The 19,274-nt window shown below is 38.1% G+C and overlaps 7 protein-coding genes across 12 annotated transcripts in view; 3 read left to right on the top strand and 4 right to left on the bottom strand.

Annotated features, from left to right (window-relative positions):
* The window catches only part of LOC135437513 (angiopoietin-related protein 7-like), a 51,445-nt gene extending 33,960 nt beyond the window's left edge, over positions 1-17,485 (bottom strand). Inside the window, exon 1 of the mRNA XM_064695473.1 lies at positions 17,341-17,485. Within this exon, the coding sequence (XP_064551543.1) occupies positions 17,341-17,421 (81 nt within the window). The 5' untranslated portion in view covers positions 17,422-17,485. The remainder of the gene's footprint in view (positions 1-17,340) is intronic.
* Positions 385-3,941, bottom strand: Akr1B (Aldo-keto reductase 1B). Of its 4 annotated transcripts, XR_010437704.1 has the most exons (7): positions 3,835-3,941; positions 3,694-3,778; positions 1,995-2,137; positions 1,450-1,933; positions 1,177-1,385; positions 852-1,009; positions 385-534 (listed from the first exon to the last, which is right to left on the bottom strand). XR_010437704.1 is itself a non-coding variant. In XM_064695470.1 (6 exons), the coding sequence occupies exons 1-6, from the start codon at positions 3,933-3,935 to the stop codon at positions 489-491; spliced, it is 1,068 nt and encodes a 355-aa protein (XP_064551540.1). In that variant the 5' UTR covers positions 3,936-3,941; the 3' UTR covers positions 385-488. The 4 variants fall into 4 exon arrangements, 2 of the variants coding, with proteins under 2 accessions (XP_064551540.1, XP_064551541.1); XR_010437705.1 differs by lacking the exons at positions 3,694-3,778; positions 3,835-3,941 and adding an exon at positions 3,063-3,224; XM_064695470.1 differs by lacking the exon at positions 852-1,009.
* LOC135437516 (aldo-keto reductase family 1 member B1) lies at positions 4,111-5,724 on the bottom strand. The gene is made up of 3 exons (XM_064695477.1): positions 5,473-5,724; positions 5,105-5,247; positions 4,111-5,051 (listed from the first exon to the last, which is right to left on the bottom strand). Exons 1-3 carry the CDS (start codon positions 5,539-5,541, stop codon positions 4,298-4,300), a joined length of 966 nt encoding a protein of 321 aa, XP_064551547.1. The 5' UTR covers positions 5,542-5,724; the 3' UTR covers positions 4,111-4,297.
* Positions 5,806-7,326, top strand: PCID2 (PCI domain-containing protein 2). Its single transcript, XM_064695466.1, has one exon. It carries the CDS (start codon positions 6,079-6,081, stop codon positions 7,267-7,269), a length of 1,191 nt encoding a protein of 396 aa, XP_064551536.1. The 5' UTR covers positions 5,806-6,078; the 3' UTR covers positions 7,270-7,326.
* Apt1 (Acyl-protein thioesterase 1) lies at positions 7,436-10,238 on the top strand. Its single transcript, XM_064695481.1, is given in 7 exon segments — positions 7,436-7,578; positions 7,824-7,964; positions 8,032-8,063; positions 8,119-8,662; positions 8,784-8,801; positions 9,926-9,958; positions 9,961-10,238. Coding segments are annotated over 6 exon segments (720 nt in total). The 5' UTR covers positions 7,436-7,578; positions 7,824-7,916; the 3' UTR covers positions 10,006-10,238.
* LOC135437497 (ATP-binding cassette subfamily G member 4) overlaps positions 10,806-19,274 on the top strand; it is a 22,381-nt gene continuing 13,912 nt past the window's right edge. The window contains exon 1 of one of the 3 annotated variants that reach the window (XM_064695441.1): positions 10,806-10,955. The gene's annotated coding sequence lies outside the window, so the exon portion shown is untranslated. The remainder of the gene's footprint in view (positions 10,956-19,274) is intronic. The other 2 variants (XM_064695443.1, XM_064695444.1) reach the window with 2 other exon arrangements.
* Positions 16,481-17,342, bottom strand: LOC135437552 (angiopoietin-related protein 7-like; the record flags this gene model as incomplete). The annotated part of the gene is made up of 1 exon (XM_064695525.1): positions 16,481-17,342. A coding segment is annotated over exon 1 (498 nt), but the record flags the coding sequence as incomplete, so codon positions are not given.

Below are 19,274 nucleotides of genomic sequence, written 5' to 3'. Positions count from 1 at the left end.
GGGCTGCTTTTATACTTTATCAACATATTCGGGTTTATTGTCTTTCCTATAATTTGGATATTTGCGTAGATGCTTTTGTGCAGTTAAGCAAATTTCTCATTGTTCCAAAACATTTGGTACTTCTATTGTTCCATGCCAAAAAAAAAAGTTAAAAATTAGTTACTTGATACTGAACCCACGAAACCATATAGAAAAGGAAATAAACAGCTGTGCAAAATATTTGCTCCGAGCTTAGATTAAACAAGATTCAGACTTTCTTAAGACTTTACTTTGGCTAAGACGTCAAACGTGCTGCAATTACCAAATATAATTGGAGTATGAGGAGCGTGTTGCCAAGACAAAGCGTTGTTTATTTGAGTTCTCAGCAGATTAGAATTTACCAAATTATGCCATATTCAAATTTATTCTTTCAACATTTTATTTATACCATATGTACATTAGTATAGGGTTTATTGTATAGATATATATATTGTCATCAAAGACTTCAATCAGAACTCATCCTTCTCAAATGGATGGTGTGGATGACCAAATTGGCTGTAAAATATCGAAAATGATAAGTGTAAGTACAAGTGAAATATATAAATTGAATTCAAAAGCAGCAATAAAATCAAAACAAAGTTAACACTCGTCTAACTACGGGTCTAACAAACTGGAAAGTACTTTATAATTGTTAGTGAGGTATTAGGAATATAGTTTGGTTTAGTTTTTTTTTTTTGATTAACTAAAGTGCATTCCAATCAAATTAAAATAGATTGGAGTACAAAAGCGGGTAACTATTTGCTGAACAGTGAAACGAGTAAATAAACAAAACAAACAGGCTGTAAAAAAATAGGTAAAGTATTTAAACATACGTCTGTGCTTCTCGGATTGCGCGCTGTTAGTTTCGCCAGAAATATTTACTTAACTATGGGTATTCATATATCATATGTCTCATATGGTTAGAAAGATTTCGTGTGATTTAATTTAATACTCGTCGTGAAATGGATAATATTTATGACCGCCAGCATCTCTAAATAATCATATTTTCAAAAAATTACAATCAAATCCATATATAGAAATATCAAAGTAAAATAAATAGAAAATAATAGTAATAAATTCACCACTTATATAAATACTTAACAAACTACTTTTCGATTGAAAAGAATTTCAATGGGAATTAATAAACAGAAAACTTACTTGAGCAGTGGCACCAGGCGTCCATTGCATTCGAAACTTTCAATTGTTTTGATTTCCTCAGGTGTTAAAACGAAATCAAACACTTTGAAGTTCGATTCGATACGTTCCTTGGTCACAGACTTTGGTATAACAATGTTATTGCGCTGGATCTGATAGCGTATCAGAATCTGTCCAGGTGTCTTTTTCTTGGATTCAGCAATGTCCTTAATCTACAAGAGGTTACAGTTTGAAGGTTGAACAGTTTGTTGTGCGTTTATGCGTTTTATGACTTACGGCTTTTTCCTCTAGAATTACGGGATCACCCTCCTTGGCCCAAGGACGGTTTGGGCTGCCCAAAGGGCTGTATGCGGTAATGGAAATATTCTTTGATTTGCAAAAATCGGAAAGTTTCTTCTGGGTTAAATACGGATGGCATTCGATCTGATTTGTGGCTGGGGGTATTTTGGCAACCGCCAGCACGCGCTCGATTTGGTTCTTGTTGAAGTTTGAAACGCCAATGGACTTGACCAGACCGTCCTCAACAAGCTTCTCCATGGCCTTCCAGGTGTCTACGTAATCGTCTGGGGAGAACAGAGTTTTGCCATCTTTATCAACTGGAAACAGCTCGCATCCCTCCTTGTAACCCATTGGCCAGTGGATCAAGTATAGATCTAGGTATTTCAGCTTCAATAAATCCAATGTATTCTCACAAGCAGCTCTGACCGCGGCTGGACGATGAAATGTATTCCATAACTTGCTGGTGATGAACAAATCCTCGCTACAAGAAAAAAAAACAAAACGTAATGCGTAAGCGTAAAAGAGTTGTTCGGATCACATACCGCTTGACAACGCCTTCCTTGATTTTGGCCTCAATGCCAGCACCGACCTCAGGTTCGTTCTGATAGACATAGGCGCAATCAATGTGCCGATAGCCAACATCAATGGCAGTCTTAACCGCCTCAGCCACTTGTCCAGGAGGGCTCTGAAAAGCAACAACAAAATATTTCACATTAGTGTGGCAAGCAAAATGGGATTGAGGTTAAGGGTGATTTGCTAATTAATCTTTTTCCATATGTCAAGATTAATTTAACAATTTATGATTTAATTGGAATGTTTTATATTGTCTGGATGACTTAGGAAATGTAAATTGAGCTGCCTATCTGCGACTGAATGTCACTTATCAGCAGTAACGGTTATTTTCATATCGATACGAGACAGACTCAGTTTCCGTTTAGCGAAATGACAAAAGTACAAACACGTCATTATATCAATACAATTTTTCCATTTAGGATTGAATTATCAAATATACCTTCTGTATTTAATGACAACAGAGTATAGCAAGCCTCTTTTGACCATCTAGATTCAAAAAGTGTCTTGATAAGCACATTTATCAGTTTATCAGTACTAGAGTACTCGTTTGTAAGTCCGTATGTATTGTACATAATTTATTGAGAGGTGACTTGACAAATTAAAAAATTTTCCGCTGACATTAAATCGGACAAGAGGTCACCTTGGTACAAGATTGTGTAAATAAGTGAATTCACACAAATGTAAGTAGTAGAAAATTGCTGGAGGTCTCATTATCGCCTGTTACATTAAAGTTTTTTCAACCGGATCACACCCACAGACACATATACACATGCATTTTTCACATGCATATACATATACATATACATATATGTACATATTTAAAAGCCGGCGTAAAGCAGATGCCTCTCCCGGCTAATTATCAGCTTCGTTGGGTCTGTTCCAATTTTCGCGACGTAAATAAAAAAGGAGGAAGTCGTGGGTGACGGATAAAATGAGACTATAGGAATATTTAAGTTATACGAATGTAAGCATCTAATCAAATTTAACCTTTAACTGTAAATTTGTAATTATTTTAATATGCACGTCCGTGTACTTACATTCCAGGTACCCAGACCGATGATGGGAATATCGTAGCCGCTGTTTAGCTTAACGGTAGGCACTTTGCTAGACATTTCGAGTATTTGTTTTATTTGCTTAATTATTTTTATAAAGGATATATTTAATTTAATATGAATTGATTATTTAAAAATTGAATGAGAAACTAAGCACCGACACACAGCTGTAGGCCGCTTTTATATGCCCAATGGCCGCCTTTGCGAAGCGAAAGCTTTGCTAAGCTTTTGAAAAGCACGAGGTCTGCATTTAAATATGCATCGATAACAGCTGTGCGATCGCTTTCAAATTGCAAGCGCCATAAATATCGATACATATCGGACAAACTTTAATTGAGGTTTTATATTTACAAGTTTTGCATGCTCCTCGGCTCTCTGTCGAAGTTGTGTGTACTCGAGAAAACTGTGCCGTAAACTTTTCAGAGCGCGATATACGCATAACTCTACTTTATCCATAGTATGTATGTGTGCGTGTATAAATTTCGTTTAGAATATAAATGTTTTTCAAAGTTATTTAGATTTGGTTTTTTGTAGAATATACAATGTATATACAGTAAATAAAACTAATATCTAATGAATATAACTATATGGAATAGAATTGTAAATCTTAACTTACATTCCAAGTTCCGAGTCCTATAATTGGCATTTCTTTTCCATCAGCAAGAACTGCTTTAGGCACAAAATTAAATTCCTCTTGGCACCTGTTTCGAAATTAATTAGATTTTTTCTCGCATTTAACTGGCAATAAACGGCTTACCATTTGAATCTCTCAGGTTTTGTATAGCCTCTAAATGTAGTTTTTAATATGGATCGGATTAACAGAATAGGATATCTAGAATGCCCGTTCATCTTTATCATCAAAATTAACGTTTTGTTTCTGTTTGTAGATTGTTCCTTTTTTTTTTTGTAGTTTTTAATAAATGCCAAATTCTTCAGGGATTACTACGTTTTAAATTTTTACATGAAAAAGAGCATTATGAAAATATACATTAAAACAAAAAACAGCATATTGACAAAGCCAAAATTGAAAACGTTTAGTACTAAAATCAGAATATATTTGAAAAACGTAGATCTTATGATCCTAGCTTGTTTGACATTTGTTAACAAAACTTAATAGCTTAATTTAATTAGTTAGTGTCGATGTCTATGCATATCCACTCGACATAGACACAGGTACACAGAAGATTTTAAATCCAATAAATACTCTTTCGATTGTGGTTTTATAATTGCTTTGGAGCATCAATTTCAAAGGGGTGATGTGGATGCCCATAGGCAGCTTTCATTGTCATGAAGCGCCCGTTGCAGTCAAGGTCATCGATGGCCTGCAAATCATCATTGTCCAATCCAAAGTCCCAAATCTTCTTGAAGTTCTCGTACATGTGATGCTTGCTGACTGAGCGCGGTATAACTATAATGCCCGATTGCGTCTGGTAGCGCAGTAGCACCTGTGCCGGCGTACGCTCGTATTTGGCAGCTATTTCCAATATAACTGGATGCTTGAGCAGCGGATAGGCACCAGGCTTCTCGTAGGGCGTGTGGGCGGACCCCAATGAGCTGTAAGCGGTCACGGCAATAGCATTGTCGTAGCAAAGGGTGATCAAAGTCTTCTGGCGTAAATACGGATGACATTCGATTTGTAGCACGACTGGCTTCAATTTGGCAACGCTCAGCAGCCGATTGATTTGCTGTTCATTGAAATTGGATACACCAATGGCGTGACACAGGCCACTGTCAACCAAATTCTCCATGGCCTTCCAGGTGTCTACGAAATCGATACTTTCAAATACCGCTTTGCCAGTGTCGGGACATGTGGGATAGAGATTGTTGCCCGACTTATATGCCATGGGCCAATGCATGAGATACAGATCCAGATAGTCGACACCCAGATTACAGATGCTTGTCTCACAGGCGGGACGCACCAGATCCGGTCTATGGTGCGTATTCCATAGCTTACTTGTTATGAAGAGCTGATCCCTGTGGATGATCCCATTAAGAATCTCTAGCTATTACAAATTTATAACGTTTACCTTGTTACTACACCCTCTTTGAGCTTCTCGGCAATCGCAGCGCCAACTTGTGCCTCATTTCCGTAAATATGGGCGCAATCAAAGTGACGATATCCTATATCAATTGCATCCTTTACTGCCTGTGTTATCACTTCTGGTGGGCTCTAAAAACAAACAATGATACCGGTTGTAAAAGCTTAAGTTTGCATTAATGCAAATGCAGTGCCTTGGAGAGCTTAAAAAGCTCGCTCTGCCAAAGGCAAGTGTCGTTGGCATAGACAATGAGAACTATACACAAGTTCAGAATATACACATTGCTTCCTAGTATATTTTGCCGTTGTTTTGTGATTATTCAATAATTTCAGAGCAGTTTCGATGTGTCTACTTACGCGCCATGTGCCCAGGCCGACCATTGGCATATTTTTGCCATTGCTCAAAAGAAAATTCGGTGTTGACATTTTCTTTATGCGAAACTAATTATATTGAACTATTCTTTAGAAGCGCGCTTGTTCCATTTACCGATAGTAAACGCAAGGAGAAAGCCCTATTAATTTAGCTACAAACGAATTTCATTGACAGCTTTTAAAACTACAAACATGCGTACATATGTATGTACGTACGTATATTGTTCAAATTTAGAAACTTTTTGGCAACCACAGCAGTTTTTTACTATCTTGACCTTGAGATTGTGTGAATATTTATTATATCTTTTGGCTTTTAAAATGCAGTTATTTTTAAGCAAATATAAATCACTAAAAGTGTGTACACACTGCCAGCGTATCAATATAAATATTATCGACTTTACGCGATGGTCGCTAATGTGTGTGATTTATCGATATCCTTATGTAGTTCCAACCATCTCTGTTTTGTTTGCCGGCCCTCCTCCGAAAAACATCAACAGTAAACTCGCAAACCACATTCAACTAATTTATAAGGTGTTGGAAAGATTAAGGATTAGCTATTATTATTAATCCTTCCGCCGGACGGTTTGAAACATGTTTGGGACCGTTAATAATTATCTTTCCGGTGTGTTACGTTCTGCCGAGGACTACGATGGTGACAATTTGGCCACATTTTTATCGCTGCGTGACGTACACGTCCAGAATCACAATTTGTACATAGCCCAGCCCGAAAAGCTGGTGGAGCGCATGCTGAAGCCACCATTGGATGAAGTAGTCGGTGCACATCTGAAGGTGCTCTACTATTTGGCCCAAGAGCCCCCCAACTACATGGACGCCTACAACCAGCAGGCGGCCAGTTGCTCGGCCGTTGTGAAGCTGCTGCAGCAACTAAAGGATGAGAACTGGTGCCTTCCGCTCATGTACCGCGTGTGCCTCGACCTGCGCTACCTGGCACAAGCGTGCGAGAAGCATTGTCGTGGTTTCACACCTGGCCACATACTGGAGAAGGCGGCTGACTGTATGATGGCCTGTTTTCGCGTGTGCGCCGCCGACGGACGTGCTTCGGAGGAGGAGACAAAGCGACTGGGCATGATGAATCTGGTGAATCAGCTGTTCAAGGTATATTTTCGGATAAATAAACTGCATCTGTGCAAGCCTCTTATCCGAGCCATCGACAATTGTGCGTTTAAGGAGAACTTTCCGCTGCCGGAGCAAATTACCTACAAATATTTTGTTGGTCGGCGCGCCATGTTTGATTCAAACTATCGGATGGCTGTGGAGGATCTGTCATATGCCTTCACCCACTGCCCTGACCGATTTACGAGCAACAAGCGCTTGATTCTCATTTATTTGGTGCCGGTGAAAATGTTACTCGGCTACCTGCCACGCAAAACCCTGCTGGAACGCTATGATCTTTTGCTCTTTCACGATCTGGCGCTCGCCCTGAAGGCCGGAAATGTGAACAAGTTTGATGAGATCGTGCACGAGCAGGAGCTGGTGCTCATACGGAGTGGCATTTACTTGCTCGTCGAAAAGCTCAAGTTTATTGTGTATCGTAATCTATTTAAGAAGGTTTTCGCCATTAGACAGACACATCAATTGGATATGAGTGATTTCCTTTCGGCATTGCAGTTTGTAGGTGTAACAGACGTGTCCATGGATGAGACACACTGCATCATAGCGAATCTTATCTACGATGGCAAAATTAAGGGCTACATTTCACATGCGCACAACAAATTGGTTGTTTCCAAGCAAAATCCGTTCCCGCCATTAATTTCAACATAGACTTTTTAACAGACTTTCCAATAAAAGAAACAAGGTTTTGTTGCCTCTGTGATCAAACAGCTGCTTTATCTTTACGCGCCATTTAAATTGGGGAGGAAGTATAAGTCACGAAAATGTAATTCACGTATTGATATTTGCTCACGCAGGGCTGCATAACAACTATCGATAGTCCCAACTGTCAGTGGTCAGGCCGCATGCACATACAAGTCACACATATGCACACGTATAAGCCTGTGTATATTTCTAATAGCTCAGCTGAAACAGTTTGGTGTAAATGATATAAATTAAATAGAATAACTGAAAGTTTTGGTAAATTCATGGCATCTAACGTATAAATTTAAGCAACTAGTTATACTCTAAAGCAATGTGTACAGCCTAAATATAAGATATTCGACCGGCGCTGTGAAATTACACTTGCAATCGCAAAATCAATATTGCTAATTTTGCTTTGGTTTTTTTTTCTATTTGAAATGACATAACTTTACAAATTGTACATATAACGAAATTAACAAGCAGTCTTTGTTGTTGCTTCTGTTTTGTTTTTGTTTTTTTAGAAAACTGCGCAAAGAAAGCACTGCGTACCTGGCACATACCTAGAAATCTGTTTTTGTTTCTGTGCACATAACGAAAGAGGCTAAACGGTCGACATGGCAGCACCGGTCATTGTTGAGGCCACGGCCAAGCAGACGGCGACGGTGAGTGAGAGACAATACCTTGTTCCAAAAACTGATCGATTAATTAAAAATGTCTTTCCGAACGCAGCTTATATTTATGCATGGCCTGGGCGACACTGGGTATGTACGGCTGTGTGGTATTTTTGTGCATATTGATAATTTGTGTGCTCCGCAGACATGGCTGGAGCAGCGCTTTAGCCGCTGTGCGTCCACCATTCATGAAGGTGATCTGTCCAACGGCGCCGACACAGCCGGTTTCGCTGAATGCCGGATTTCGTATGCCCTCATGGTTCGATCTGAAGACACTGGACATAGGCGGGCCCGAGGATGAGCCAGGTATACGCTCTGCACGAGACAATATACACGGCATGATAAATAAGGAGTTGAGCGCCGGCATACCGGCCAATCGCATTGTGCTTGGCGGCTTCTCACAGGGCGGCGCACTGGCCCTCTACTCGGCATTGACCTTTGAACAGCAACTGGCTGGCGTGGTGGCTCTGTCGTGCTGGCTGCCACTGCACAAGCAGTTCCCTAATGCCAAAATTAGCAGCGATGAGGTGCCTATATTCCAAGCACACGGAGACTATGATCCTGTGGTGCCTTACAAATTTGGACAGCTCAGCGCTAGTCTGCTCAAGTCGTTCATGAAGAATGTCACGTTCAAGACATATAGCGGACTGTCACACTCGTCGTCCGACGAGGAAATGAATGATGTCAAGGTGAGTGCGCGGTGCGGTGCAGCGCGGCGTGGCGCAGCGACTGCCTCTTAATAATTGATGAATTAGGCAATCTTATCGTTAAAGCATTTCCTTACTCTCTCTCTGCTCTTATCTCTTACAGGACATAATCAGTAAATGGGTAAACTAATTTCCATTAAGCACTTTAGCACTTTTAGCGCGCCTCCGTCTCGTGCATTCCACATTTGCGCAAAAGCAAGAAAATAAAAATACAACAATTAACGAAAAATACACTAAAATCGGGAAAACATGATTATTAAACACAAATAAAAATAAAAATCACAGTAAGCAAGCTTTAAATGGACACACACCCACACACACACAACTAACTAAGCGGCGACTTTAAAGAAGTCGAATTATAAGTTGTTTTTAACCAAATTGTGCTGGTAGAAGCATTGAGAAAAGTTAGACAAGCAATCAATTAAATAGTATACTACGTAATACCACGTATAACCCAACCTAATAATAGAGTGTGATGCCAATGCAGGTTGTGTTAAGCGAGGAACTTCGGCAAACGAGTTTTTCGACATTCTCGTTTATAAAGACACAATTCAAAGATAGCTACTTTCAGTACACACAAATTATGTGCTTTCTTTTTTTTTTCTCAGTTTAATTCAAAAATTAAAAACTACCAATAAAGCTACTTAATCCATTAAAGAAAAACCGAAAAGCAAAATAATTGAAATATTTATTATTCGGAACAATTGAATGATAATTTTGAAAATCAACCGGACATTAAACCGTTTTATAACACGTTAGTATTCGAAGTTTTTTTTAGACTACATTCATTTTTCAGAAATTCCTCACATGGAAACCTTAAAACATAACGTTAAGTTTTTAGAAATTAACATTTTACTGTTCCCCAAACTTTTCAATGCAATACCTACATATGTTTATTTCATTTATTTTATTTTTGTTTTCTTTTATTCTATTTATACAGCAAGACACACCATCTGTAAAAAGCAGCTGAGTTTTAGTTAATTTATTCTTTTTAGCGTAATATGTGGTTATAGTTTGTGCTTTGCTTCATCTACTTTAAATATTATTAAATAAAGCCACTTGATCATTTGGATTCTGCTTTTTTTTTGTTTTGTTTAGTTTTTTGGCTTTAAATTATTCTTTAGTCGTACAATTACAATTTACAAACTATATTCTGTATTCTGTATTCTGTATACACTTAAATATTTCCCAACTAACCGTAGAGCTTTCGCCTTACTCATTCATCTTTCATCTATATATTTGCAGACGCATTGGGAGGGCCCGAACATGGCTAGAAAGGCGCAATGCTGCCAGATATCATAGTAGCCATAGGCTATGAAATGTAGTTGCAGTTCCTTCCACATAAAAATCAAAGCTCCTCTTCGCCCCTAGTCAAGAAACGCGCCCGAGCAGACGTCTGAAACTAAAGAGAATTGTATTTTAGATATTATTTTGTACATACATACGTATTATGTAGACTTTAGGCATATTATTAGCTATTGGATGTCTCCACTTGGTGGTCGGACGAGAAGCAGATTCGTTAAAGCGAACTTAAACAAATAAAGTTATGTGACGACTAGCTCTCAAAGCTTTAAAAACTGGAAATGGGATGCATTACCCCGTAGATGGGGGTAATACTATAAAGATAGATGCTATTTGTATTCAATAGAAATCAAAATACTGTTTAATAACGGCTAGGGTGGAAAGTCACAATAGCGCCAGTCAAATCGATATTCGATAACAGCGCCACATCTTGTACACGGTCAAGCAGCTGCAGTCACGTATATTGATATGTTATCGATATGATGGCGTTAAATTTAAACAAAAGTTTTTGGCGCAATAGGAAGCGAAACGATATCTGCCAAGAACTCAATATGCAAATGCTGAAAATTGATTGAAAGCTAAGGTACGAATGATGAACTATGGTAATTGTTGATAAGACTTAATTTGATGCATGGCAACCAAAAACCGGCAAATTTAAATAAATTGGGCGGATTTTGAGCAAAGTAAACAAACAAACAGCAAGTTAAGCCCCCTTCGCGTACACATACAGAGGAACACACACACACACACACACACACACACACACACACACACAGCCAAGTAACGTTCGCGAACGTGAACATTCACGACTTCGCTGCTCTTCGTTCAGTTGTTTCCGTATCGCCGCTAAGTTTGGACGCGTTCGCTCCCCGCTCTTGTAGTTTCCAAAGTTCGCGCCGTCGCCTTTATTTTGATAATAAGCTCGAATGCAGTAAAACCAAATACAAGCGGATAAAGAAAATTAATGGCAATTGTGAGTGAAAATCAAATGGCAAATCAATTTAGCCCAACCCAAATATAGGCAAGCAAATTTAACTAAAGCCAAATTCCAATCACAACAAGATGTATGTACAAAATAAACAGTTTGCGGAAAGCGAAAGTTACGGTTGCACTTTTGTAAATTTGCTGTTGCGGTTATTGTGTACGGTGTGTGTGCGTACTTGGCCTGGGCTGGGCCATTTTTGTGTTTTTCTTGGTTTGGTCACAAAGGAAGCTTTATACCGTGTTAAATGCACTTATATTGTTGTTGTTGTTGTTGTTGTTGTCGTTCCCGCATTCCATCTGCAAAGTGCAATAAAGGCATATGCAGGCATGTAGATGCATATCTATGTATCTGCCATACATATGTATGCATGTATGTATGTACGTGCTCAATAAACTCAAGAAGTGCGTGCAAAGTTTTGTTGCAATCTTCTTTTAGATATTTCTTTTACTGTTTATTCGTTATGCATATGTGTGTGTGTGTGTGTATGTGTGCGCGTTTGTGTGCATCCATTGTTGTGGGCGAGCAGGGACACACTCTTATACGGCACCCTGTTGCGCCCTTTTCACTTTTTCGCTATACGTTGCCGAGGTGCGCCCTCTTAAAGATACATACATATGTATGTATGTATGTATGTATGTGATTGAATCAAGTCATAAATACTATGTGTGATTCGTGGAACTGCAAAATAGATAAGCAAGCACTTACCACAAATTTCAATTGATAATATTGATTATGCTAAAAGAAAACTTCTATTGTAAGAAATAAAAGTTGTAATGCTCTGATTTGTGTTATAAACTTCTATAATTCGCACACGCTTTAAAGTCATAATACATTTTTATACATTTATTTTAAAAGTAGTTCATCATTAAGAGTTCGTTGATCCTGTTATCAATTAGACACGCAATCCAGGTTTTAAAACATATGTCGGCCCGCTCCGTGAGCTTTAGCTTATTACAATCAACTAAAAAACGAAAACCCATTAACCCTACATCCGTTAAAGTCAGTGTAAAGCAGTTAAAAATATAACAGTTCGCATGGCTGAAATATATAATATTTCACCAATTGCTTGTTAAAAAACAAAATTGCTATTTACATATTTCACTCGATAATTATGATAAATACGTTACCTAAGAGGTTCTATTCAAAGAAACGAAATAAAAACCGCAAAATTATACTGTTTAGCAATCAATTATCCACACAACTTTGATTTATCATCGACACTGTGATATTTTAACCTTCGATTCCGGACTCGGCCAAATCGTGGAGAATAAAGAAATTTGTGTGGGTAAATTTAATCAACCAGCTGATCCATAGTTCCGCTCATTGTCTGATTTCTGTTGTTGTCGAATACTCAAATTCACGGCTGTGCTAGCAGGGCATTTACTTATAGAGCTGACTGTAAGCTGGCAGATCGAAACGTGATTAGCACAATAATGGAGAATTCATTGTTCATCAGGTCATTAAAAGTCAATCGGGCATGTTGCAATACATTTTTCTAATGCAAAATGATGAGTGCAATGTTTCGGCTGACTCTTTAACGAATAGACAATACAATTTTCGTTTTATTTATATATATTTACTATATTTATTATATTTATTATATTTATTTTACTATATTTATCAATTATCACTAAATTTCGTAGTTAAATATTATTCTGCCCAATCAAAATCCAATTAAGCTGAGAAATTTCTTATTCAGTTTCACATCTGCAATCTCCCCTCTGTAGTCATTTATTTAATTTATGTGCATTTTAATATAGTTTGCTATTGGCAGTTAATAGCTATTTATTTATGCTTTTCAACAAAAAACGCGTAGAATAAATATATAAATATATAATAGTTACGTGTGTCTACATGAATATTCCGATGCAATAATTAAATAATGCAACGCCGACAGCTCGAAATCGTGACCAACTGCAATTGCATTTCTACTGATTTCAATATATATATATATACGAAAAGAGAAAAAAAACCCAAATGAGAGACAGTTTTTATAGTACATCTTATCTGATACTGAACTTTCCCAACGCCAGTCGCACGTAATTTGCATTTTTTTTTTTTCGATTCAATTTTCGCTCTGTTCTTTATGACGAATAAATACAAAGTTAAATACATAACACTTAGCATGAGTCAAAAGTTCCTAACCCCCGCCCCCCCTCTCCCCCCCGCGCGCCATACCACTCTCCTGTCTAACGGCACGATAATGTTATTATATGTGTAGATGTACGAAACGGGGAACATCAGACATAGGCAATTTGCATGCATATATAGCATGCGAATATGCTAATTTTCCAATCGAATAGATTTTAATTGGACCGCGCATTTTCTCGCGTGGAAAGTATTTTCCACCATCGTCCAGCCACAAGTTGGCAGATTTGAAAAGGGCTCATGACCCACGAATTGGCCAATAAAAAAGGCCTTTTGCGCGAGTCCAAAAACGAGTTTCAGGCCGCAGCGCAGACGCTTTGCATTAAGCTAACGTTCCGGAGACGACGCCAAATACATTAAGCAAGCAAATAAATGGACGCAAATCAGAACCGATGATATCAAAGTATTCTGCATTTGTTTTCAGCTTATGTACAGGGTGCTCAAAATAATGTTTGGACATTTCCGATGCGATCGCAACATGTTCCAAAGTTTGCTTTTATTTAAAAAAAAAAAATCAGCAAATGTAAATTGTGATAAAACCCATTCGTAGGTCATAGATATGTGAGAGGTATAATAAAAAATAAATTATATATGAAAAACGGGTCAAGATAACTTTTACATAACATTGCTAGGGCAGCTATATAATATAGGAATCTGATCCCGACAGAGAACAAGAGAAAGTAAGGGGCTAGGCAAAGATACAAGGAGAGATACAGAAAGATGGACATTGGCTTGTCTTACTGATCAAGAATATATATAGTTAATCTGGTCGTGGATAAGGCAACATCTATGCAATAATAGGGTATTAAGATATTCGTAAAACAATGCCTTGGAGCGTTTTGTTGTTAATAGAAACAGTCACCGGAGCTTGTTTATGCATTAGAATCGCATGCTGTTCGGTTTTCATATACATATAGTCAATTCCTTAGCATAATGCGAATGTCGGAAGCATTTGCTAAGTTATAATACAATTAAAGCATCACAACAATTTTTCGTTAGCTGTTTACCAGCAGTAAATATCCATTTATTATTGTCGCTTTTGTGCCGTCCCGACTGCGTTCAGATGGAACTTGATAGATCTGCGATATAAACACGGTGCCGAAAGCGGAACAATCGTGATCCATCTGCCCGGTTGCCCCTGCCCCTGCTCATGCCCCTGCCCCTGCCCTGTGCCCGTGCCCGTTGCCAGCGGCTTCACCTGACAGTCGTCGAGTCATGCGTTGTGGCTGTCCCACTTCACACTCCTCGGCCTCCGCCTCCGTTCCAGTCGTGAGTGGACTGGCTCGTGTTTTGAAATATGCACGCCAACATGAGTCGACAGTTTTTTGAGTTCGTGTTCGTGTAGAGCACTTAATGAGCATTCCTTTAGCTATATAAAGACTGGTCCTAAGGATCTGCATTGGCTTTGGCTGTCGGCTTAGCTTGGCACTTTAATGCATTCGCCCGGCGATAATATCTAGATTATCAATTTCAACAGGTTTCTAGTTTCTTTTCACAATTATTGTTATTTGCATATTTGCCTGCCGAGTGAATACATAAATTGTCTGAGCGCAGATCTGTGACAAAGCAGCTTTGACAGGATTTGCTGGTAAGCCAGGCACATTCTGACCGGTTTCTCGTAAGTATTTTCATATTAATTAGCAGCAGCAAGATGTCCCACTTATATTTCAGTTTTACTTTCGGCTAACTCAGTTTCTTCACCTGCCTTTTAGATGTTGTTAATTAATGTCACGTCATTTATGGGCATTACTGGGAATGTGCCGCAGTCTGAAAAAACTCACAGTCTTATATGTATATAAAAATGTTCCTAATTTACACAAAAATTCACTTACGCAAGCACGATTATTATTATTATAATCTTATTATTATATCGCAATGAAATATTGCAAGGGTTACTCAAATTCATGAGAAGCGCATAGTAGGGCGTTAATTAAAAATACATTTATTTTAAATTTGTAGCTCACCGGGCAGTAAGCTGGTCCTTCGATAGGTAAACATATATGTTCATTTATGGGCATTGCTGGGATTGTCTGACACAACACGCACAAAAATGCACTGTCGCAAGCATGATTATTATGACTGACTGACTGACTGACTGACTGACTGACTGATTGTTGATCAACGCACAGCCCATACCGTTAAAGCTGGTAAGCTGAAATTTTCACTATAGTTACCTTATGCAGTAAAGATGCACGTTAAGACAGGATTTCGCGAAATTCCAACCGCATGTCTTGAAAAATCGCAAAAAATGTTTGTATGACACTTTTTTGTTTACCATCCGATCGGTTTCAAACTCATTTTCATCTTTCAGATGATTTATGCTGGGGTATACCCGCTAGTATAAAATAAAGCTCGTAACTTCTGGACGAAATGCTCTAAAGAAATATGGTTCAATGCTTGATAAGTAATCCAGCAGCTTTACATTTCCAATCAGGATCAACTGAATTAAAAATACTTAAATCAATCAATTTTTATTAAATTGAAATTAAATTTGTAATTTCATTAATACTCGCATCGCAACGCATATGGCAAGGTATTTTACTAGCCGCTTGTTTACTCCTCAGTTCACTGACCGCATTTTTGCGGTATATGCTCGACCAAAATATACCCTGCAAAGTATCCTCTAATTAACTACTGATTGATGATGACGTGCCAGGCTTTATCCAGCTAACATATTTTATATCAAATTTAGTTTGAATTTCCCGCCACTTTGCTAATGCTAGCTCTGAATTGGTTCAAGCTAATAAGAGATTTATTTGGAAATATAAATGCATGGCGTGATGCTAATGTCCGCAAGTTCGGCAAGAGCTAACTCATATAACTTAACATAGAAATAAATAAAAGAAATTTGTTATGATATCGAAATCTAACATATTTCATTTGAATTTGTTTGATATGCGTCGAATTTAATATATTTGTGTTCCTTTCTGTTGTGGATTTTAGTTGCGATTACAGCATCTGCATTTATTTATAAATACATTTTATGACAATTTAAGCTTTTTTACAATAAATGGTATACATATTTGTTGTTGATTTTATTTTCCACTGCTTTTGGGGCGTATAAGCATTTTAACTGACTTCAAGGAGTAGGAGCACCATTCCCAATATATGGCATCATATTTGTTCACCTTATGATCATAGTATTTGCCATTTAAATTGCTAAGCAAAAAAACAATATAAAAATGAATTGCATATTAATTATTTTGACAAAGCTGTGGCGATGAATACCTGTCTGCACAAGCACCGTACCACCAACCACCACCACGATTGTCTCGGCTTGCGCAGTTGCCAGAATCCCAATTGTCATTGTCACGATCGAATGTGGTGAATTTTTGATCTTTGAGGTATTGCAAGATATCATATTTTGCACTGCCCTCAGATTTGCCCAAGGTGATCAAGGTGTATTGGTCCTCCTCGCCAGTAATGGCAAATTGTTCGTATCTTCTATATTCGATGTCACCATCAAATCCTTCCATATGTATGTAGAGCTCATGGGGCTGGGCGCGTGTCAAGCGATGAATCCTCTCGAGACCGAGGAAGAAGTCGCCATCAAAGAAACCAAAACCTTCACGGTATGTGGTCCAATTCCTGTAGAAATCCTCCTTACCGTTGATTCGCTGCTGGATAACCGTCCAGCCAGGACCTGCTATCGCACTATCACATAGTACATCGAAAGGACCTTCTTGATCCGGGCTAATCTTATGAATACCCGGAGCATCAGCAAAGTCGGTGCATTCGCCGTAAACGGGCTTCTCTTCGTCGGTTTTTAGTTTCTTGGCACAAATGTTGATTTCGTTTTTGAGTTCGGATTTGTTGGGCCTGTTGATCAATTGACTTCTTTTCTTTCTCCAGCTGCTCTTCATAGTCCTGCATTTTTATGGCATTGGAATTGGGTTTACTCATTTGCTCTTTTATTGATAAAACGTTGTTCGTTAGCTCTTTGATACTCTGTTTGTAGAATTCATTCTGAGCTCTCAGTTCCAAGATGACCAGTTCATTTTGTTGGCTAAGTTTTTCCTGCAGTTGCTTGATTTCCCTGTCTTTGCCTTCAATTTTATTGTTATTGTTTTCAATTTCCTCCTTCATCTGATGAATATACTTTAACAAAGGTCTCACAGCCTTATAGATGTACTTTCCGCACTGCTCCTCTGCTATTCTGGTTGCCTTACAAGACTAAGAAAAACACGATTATTTACCGCACTTCACGTAAACTTCAATAAAATACCTCATTTTCATTAGCCTGTGTTTCAGCTAGGATGAGCATTAGGCTTAAGTATAGCACATATGGAAACAAAACAGATTTCATTTTGTTTAAACTGCGAATGTGGAACCGACAATCAACACGCACGACAATTGACTGAAATATGTGGATTAATTGGCTCTCTAGCAGCTAAGTAACTGATAGCTGATGAAGCGATAAGCTGTGGGTCAAGATCTCAAAGAAATAAGAGAAAGTAAGAATACCTTCGGCACGCCGAAAATTTAATAGCTTTGCATTTGTCTTATGGTTTTGCTAATGTGTGAGAATAGTGAAGATCGTAAATGCTGAGTTTGATGAAAATATTTTGGAAAACAGAATATTTGCCATACAAGAACCTACTTATCGATCGATCGTTCCTATGTCAGCTATATAATACAGTGGTCCGATATTGATAAGATTTTGCATATATATAGTGTAGAGTAATACTTATGAATGCCAAGTTTGGGTATGATATTTTGATAAGCAAAAAAATTTTTCATACAAGAAATACATTTTCAGTATATTCTTCCTATGACAGCTATATGATATAGTTATCCAATATTGATAAGATTTTGCATGTCTACGAGGAGCACTAACAAATCAAGTTATCTTAATAAAAAAAAGTTTTATATAACAGAACCCAATTTTCGACCGATCGTTCTTGAGCCAGCTTTATCCGATCTGTTGTTACACATTTCATGATAAAATTATAAAACCCTCTGCAAGGGTATAAAAGCCAAGGCACCAAAATTTAGCTTTTAAGTGAGCCTCACCGAACAGCTGAAAGATTGGAAATAACAAAGTTCGCGAGTTGTAGCTGTTTCTCGTGAAAAGATCATCGCTATATATAAAACTGTTTGTCCTGACTAACTGACTGACTGACTGACTGACTGATTGGTGATCAACGCACAGTCCATACCGTAAGAGCTGGGAAGCTGAAATTTTCACTGTAGTTACCATATGTGATGAAGGTGTACGTTAAGACGGTGGAGAAATCGCGAAAAACGTTTGTATGAAAGTTGATTGTTTACCATCCGATCGGTTTCAACTCATTTTCAAAGATCTTTCACAGGCACAGGTCGAAATTTGCCACTCCCAAATCTCGGTAAAAGCTCAACCGAATTCCATAAGATCAGGCTATTTGGTCATGGTTTGGCCCCTTGATCAATTTAGCATCTAAATCTGGCAACATTATTCTCGGTCGAGATTTATGTTAAAGGTCAAAATTTCCCACGCCCATTACTCAGTGAAAACTCATCCGATATTTACGAAGCTAGGGCCTTTGTTCATTGCTTGGCCTCAAGGATCAATTTGGCATCTATATCTGTTTTTAGGTTTTGTCAGATTTGCTTCAAACTTTTTGAACTTAATGAATATGTTTCACCGATTTGGAAAATTTCGCCCGCAGCAGTGGTAAATTGGCGGAAAACGGTTGTATGAAAGTTTTTAGTTTACCGTGCGATCGGTTTCAAACTCATTTCCAAAGATCTTTCAGATAATTTTTTTTATATGTACCACGGTCCATGCCGGGCTATACCCGCTAGTTATAAATTTATCGCAATAAAATCCTGCAAAGCTTACTTGAAATCATGAGAAGCGCATAGAAGGGCGTTATTTAAATTTGTAGCGCAGCGGAAAGTAAGCTGCTCCTTCGATTGGTATACATATGTGTTTATAAACAGATGTGTATATCAATATATGTAGATGTATGTATGTAATTAAGACTGTTCATATAATTCAAATCAAGATTGGGTCATTGACTGTCTAGCACATTCCTTGCCTGAGCTGTCGATTTCGGATTTAGTATGTGCACAGACATATATATATATATTATACGAGTCGATATTATAATTGAAGAACGCTAAATAGACAATAAAAATGCAAAGATGGAACCGTGTGCCATAATTCCGGCTGTGGCA

This window comes from Drosophila montana, unplaced genomic scaffold, assembly GCF_035044405.1.
Source record: "Drosophila montana isolate Dmon_TW-CO22-7 unplaced genomic scaffold, ASM3504440v1 contig_3829_1, whole genome shotgun sequence".
NCBI classification, from domain to species: domain Eukaryota; kingdom Metazoa; phylum Arthropoda; class Insecta; order Diptera; family Drosophilidae; genus Drosophila; species Drosophila montana.
Note: the sequence above shows the minus strand (reverse complement) of the source record. Positions and strands in the feature narration are given on the sequence as shown.